A 5,095-nucleotide genomic window follows, 5' to 3' on the forward strand; every position below is an offset into this window, starting at 1 on the left:
ATGTAGAGTATCGGATAGCCAACTATCTTTTATGTACGTGAATATTTTTCACGTACGTAGATTTTTTCTCGTTTTTTGTTTCGTACGTAGCTATCCAGTGCATATACAAGATCTCTCTAATTGGCTTACCTTCGTAATTTACTCTTTTGCATGCGGTACTTTTTTTTGTATATAGAATTTCGCTATGCAAACTTCTATCACGCATGCAAAAGACATCTTTATTGCTAGAATGTCGGTAACTTTTCTTCCAACCTTCTAATATAAAAAATTCATAAATATTTTTTTACAAAATTTTAGAAAAAAAACTTAATAATTCTTTTAATTTATAATAATAATAGCTAGTAACTTTAAAAAAAGTTATTATTTAATATATTTATATTATTCTCACCAATAATATTAGAAAAACAAAATAAAACCACTCAAATTTGCGTTATTTTATATTTATTTATTACTTGATGCATTAAATAAATCAAAAAGAATAAATTTAATAATTTTTGGCTAATATTATTTAATTACCAAACATTTTCGTTCTTTTTATCTTTTAATATGTTCTTAACAAAATATATCTTATCTTAACAAAATAATTCTACTTAACAAATATATCTTATCTTGATCTTAATAACGTATAAGTTGATAAGGATGTCCTTAAATAAGTCAACATCGGTAATTAATGCTTATCTAATTATAACTATTGGATTTAGATTCTCTAAAGTTTGAATTTTATTTTAAAGAATAAAGTGTGATTTTTTATTATTGATTTCATAAGTAGGACCAATAATAAATATGAAAGAGAAACTATTCAATAATAGAAGATTATATTTTATTCTCTAAAGTAAAATTCAAATCCAAATCCATAACAATTAATATAAGGGTATTATTAGTAATAAAAAATCTGATTAATTGTATCTTGATCATAGTATATTATGTATTATATACTTGGAATGAGGAGTTATTATCTTAGCCTTCATATATCTAACTAATGAGTGACTGTGGTTAAAACTTAAAAGAAATCAAAACTAATTAAAAATTAGTTTTTTTTTAATCAATAGTCAATGTACGTTTCTTTTCAATAGAAAATTATTGTTGTTGAAAAAAAAAATTCCCGACAAATTGTTTTTTTAACCAATAAGTTAAAACAATTATGTATCAGCTCTAAAAAATAATTCAACAAAATAATAAAAGAATAAGTATTAAGAAAGAAAAAATATAAAAAGATTATTAATGTTAAAAATGTAATAAACCTTAGAAAAGGTTTAATTTTTTCTTTCTATTAATATTATTAAATATAATTTTTTTATTATTTAACAAATTTTTTTTCTGTTAGTTTTCTTTAAGAAATATAAAATGAGAAATCGTATTTTTCGTTACCATTCAGAAAAAAAAAAAGATATCGAGAAGATTCTTTTCCGAGAAAGTCAAGTAGCTAGGTGGGGAACGGGGAAAAGAAAGAGGGAGAATTTGACGATGGTCACACTTCACACTTGTTATGTGTGTGTTTTGATTTTTGAAAAATGAAAATTGGAAGAGCAAGAGCAAAAACAATAGAGAAATGAAACGGCAGCGTAGTAGCTAGTACTTCCTAGTTCCTAGCTTAATAAACCCACTAAACTCGTCACTCCTCATCACTTCGTAACAAACTATCACGTTTCTTCTTCAAACGCCATCTTCTATTTGCACCCTCAATTCCTTCCATTGCTTCCCTAAGCGCATGGCTCCAAGGCGATCCAACAAGGTGCGCACGTGTACCTTCCATGCTCACTTCCATTCCCTCACTCGTTTCACTTCAATCTTGTTTCTGTTTTTGAATTGATGATGCATTTTTTTTGTAGAAGCGAGAGACGCGAATGGACGCAGCCATTGACGCCATGGCAGTGATGGGATTCGAATCAAAGCTCGTCAGATCAACCGTCAACCACCTCATCAAGAATGTTTATGGCTCCGATGGATGGCTCTTCATTGAAGCCGACGGTTACAAAGAGCTCATTGAATGCCTGATTTCTGATCAGGAACAACAACAACCGCCAAACGCTTTATCAGAGGTACATTCATTCTCTTTTGTTGATTCGGCATTGTGGTTTTATTCTTTGATTTCTAACAAGTCTTTGTTTTGTTTGAATTTGTTTGACCTTTGTTGTTTATACCCTATGGAGTTCGATTGGAGATGATTTTGAAAAAAAATGTAGCTGATTCCGCCGCTAAATTTGCGGTTATAGGCCGCAATTTGAAACATTTTCTTGTTTTACACTGCTGGAATGGAAGAAGTAATCCTCTTTAATCTTCTTTTTTTTTAAAAAAAAAAAATTACTAGTGCCATGCACAATATTTAGTCAATTTTATGGTATCATGTATCATAATTGGATTGGATTTTAACAACTATAATTCACAAAGAAATATAATTTAATTTCGTGTGGTGGCTAAAACCTTTAGCTGAGTTTGGTGTTTTAATTTGTTAGAATACAAGGTAAGCATTTCTTCTATTCTTACACAAGAGAATGCTAGAACTTCCAAAATAACCTACTCATTTTACCATAGTTAACTCTGTGCTCTCTTTTATGTCATTTCCTTTTTTCTTTTCTTCTTTTTTCTCAGTGTTGATTTTTTTAATGTATCCATCTAAGCTGTATGTGATGATTCAATGGTTCTTTCCTTTTGTTGTTTGATTTAATTGTATTCATGTTCATTTGTGAATAATTGTGATTTATCCACGTGTTACTTATGTAGAGTGAGAGTCAGAGAGTACACTCTGAATTTTGCCACTTGCAATAAAAAGAACTGAGCTAGTGTTTTATCAAGTACTAGCATCCTTGTCGCAGAAAATATAAGAAAACTTGTTCTCTTGGGAGTTTCAATGGTCACAACAACTTCAGTTGTATCTTCAGTTCAGCCTTGAGATTTTCTATCTAGAAACAATATATATATATATATATATATATATATATATATAACGGTCGGTTTCATGCATTGGTTCCTGTCATTATTAACAAAACTCTGCCTGTGCAGGAAAGCTACATTTTTTTTTTACCCTTATGGATGAAAATGATATGTTTCTCCATTCTGTTACTGTTGTATCATTTGTATTTCTGCCCTGCTTCCTTTATCCGACCAAACCTACAAGGTGGGACTTTAGGACCAAAGTTTTACCTAATAGCCTAATGGAAAGAGAAGGGAAGTGGGTAGAGAATATGCCTTAAGGATAATTTTCTAAAGAAATTGAATCACAGATCTTCACAAATTCCGGCCTGCAAGGTATTCTAGTAATTTGACAGCAATGGTTGGTCTAGGCATTATTCGTAAATTTGTGATCCTTCTTAATCATCAGATAAAGAGCTCTACCTAACTCCATTTTCTGCGTTTTCACTTGGCATGAACTGATGGTAACTTAAAGTTCAAAAATTAATTATCATCTTGTTTTTTATGGATATTTAACTACAGCTGTTATATCTCTACCAAGGATCTTTGTCTTACACTTAATTAATCCATGTTTCTTGCTGAATTAATTTTTTGTTTGATGATTTTTTTTGACCGAGTATATTAAAAAGGAGTTATTTTGTGCAATCAATTTTTTATAGTTCTTACAAGATTTCTTTTATGTTATTTACCTACCCAATGGGAACAACTATAGTGTGGATGTTCAACACTTTGGCAAAGTCCATTGCTTATACAGTGTAAACTTAATTCTTCTGCGGATCCTTCTTTATAGTCCTGATCTTAGTTGAACAATATTCTTTCCTTTATTAACTTTTTTCAGTCTAATAGCTCCTTAGTGGCAGATCGTGTTAAGTTTTGTTAGATTCATATAGTAGATTAACCATGTTTGATGGGCTATATGTTTTCCTTTCCTTTTCTTTTTCTACTAATTCAATGAAATTTCTTTTAATTTTGGGAACTGGGGCTGCTGTTAGCTTGAAATTCAGTACTGGTTCATTGACCTTGTGGCTAGTTATTCTAATAACATTATTATTAAGACTGTCTTCTGTGATCTTGTATTGTTTTATGTGAAGGACAAAGAGGAGAACCGAGAAGATGGCCACAGTGAGGCATCTCCTTCTGCTTGCTCAAACAGAACCCCCTTTCAACCTTGCTCTAACACTGAAAATACTGATGGTGCATTAACAATTAATCAGACCATTGACACTGTATCAGCATCCAGTCAAACAAATAATCAACCTTCCTTCAAGGCTGTAGACTCTGCATCAGCAACCGGTGAAACTCATGATCAACTTCCCATTGTCGAGTCTGCTGAAACTCCACCTGCTGTTAATCATCTTCCTATCGTAGATTCTGTTGAAACTCCAGCTAGCATCAATCAACTTCCCATTGTCAAGGCTGAAGATGCGGTGCCGGAAGAGAATAAATCTAGTAACCAACTCTCTTTTGTCTTCATTGTGTCATTTTACTTGGTTTTGAAGCAAAGGCTGAATGTGTGATTGTTGTTTTGATTATGTTGTTTGCTACTGTGTTGCAGATTTTAGGCTTGCATATTCTCCTCCTCTTAAGATTGAGGTATCACCACCTACGGAGAATTTTGGTTGTAGAAAGCGTAAACCGTGCTATGGCTGGATTTCTGATGATGATGATGATGAAGAAGAAGAGGAGAAGAAGCTAATAGAACTGCCTCCAGCTTCAATGTCTAAAGTTAGAACTATGCTGGTAAATGAAAGGGTCAATTAATGCAAACAAGGTTAGGGTAGTGGATTTTGTAAATGCTGTTCATAGTATGCACATAAGTCTCTAACCTGGTGTATAATTAATACTTGAGTAATCAGCTTGTGCTCGTTAGAAGATCTTAAGAATGATTAATACTTATCGTCGATTGTTAAATATACAATAATATCTTATGTCTAGTACCATGCCAAGTGTTTTTTCTTACATTATTTATTCCTACTTGTTATTATATGTTTCAGAGTAAATCACTATTTCGGATCATCAAAGATTTACGAGCTTATATAAATAACCAAAAGTTAAACTAATGTAATACCCGAAAAATAAAAGCCATTTGATAAAATTTGAAAAAACATTAACTACATAGTTAATTCTGTTAAAAATATCATGCATGTATTTTCCCTTTTTTCTTCTTTCTTTTGTAAATTAAAAT

The 5,095-nt window shown here is 31.2% G+C and overlaps 1 protein-coding gene across 1 annotated transcript; it reads left to right on the forward strand.

The window, feature by feature from the left end:
* Positions 1-1,379: 1,379 nt before the first annotated feature.
* On the forward strand, positions 1,380-4,850 carry LOC107619774 (uncharacterized). The gene is made up of 4 exons (XM_016322063.3): positions 1,380-1,732; positions 1,830-2,039; positions 4,002-4,359; positions 4,466-4,850. Exons 1-4 carry the CDS (start codon positions 1,709-1,711, stop codon positions 4,669-4,671), a joined length of 798 nt encoding a protein of 265 aa, XP_016177549.1. The 5' UTR covers positions 1,380-1,708; the 3' UTR covers positions 4,672-4,850.
* Positions 4,851-5,095: the final 245 nt, after the last annotated feature.

The sequence above is a fragment of the Arachis ipaensis genome, chromosome B9 (genome assembly GCF_059453495.1).
Source record: "Arachis ipaensis isolate K30076 ecotype BB chromosome B9, ASM5945349v1, whole genome shotgun sequence".
NCBI classification, from domain to species: domain Eukaryota; kingdom Viridiplantae; phylum Streptophyta; class Magnoliopsida; order Fabales; family Fabaceae; genus Arachis; species Arachis ipaensis.

Coding starts and splice junctions, on each gene's coding strand:
- LOC107619774 (XM_016322063.3), top strand. CDS start 1,709: ATGGCTCCAAGGCGATCCAACAAG. Junction 1,733..1,829: donor CTCCAAGGCGATCCAACAAG/GTGCGCACGTGT, acceptor TTTTTTTTGTAG/AAGCGAGAGACGCGAATGGA. Junction 2,040..4,001: donor CGCCAAACGCTTTATCAGAG/GTACATTCATTC, acceptor TTTTATGTGAAG/GACAAAGAGGAGAACCGAGA.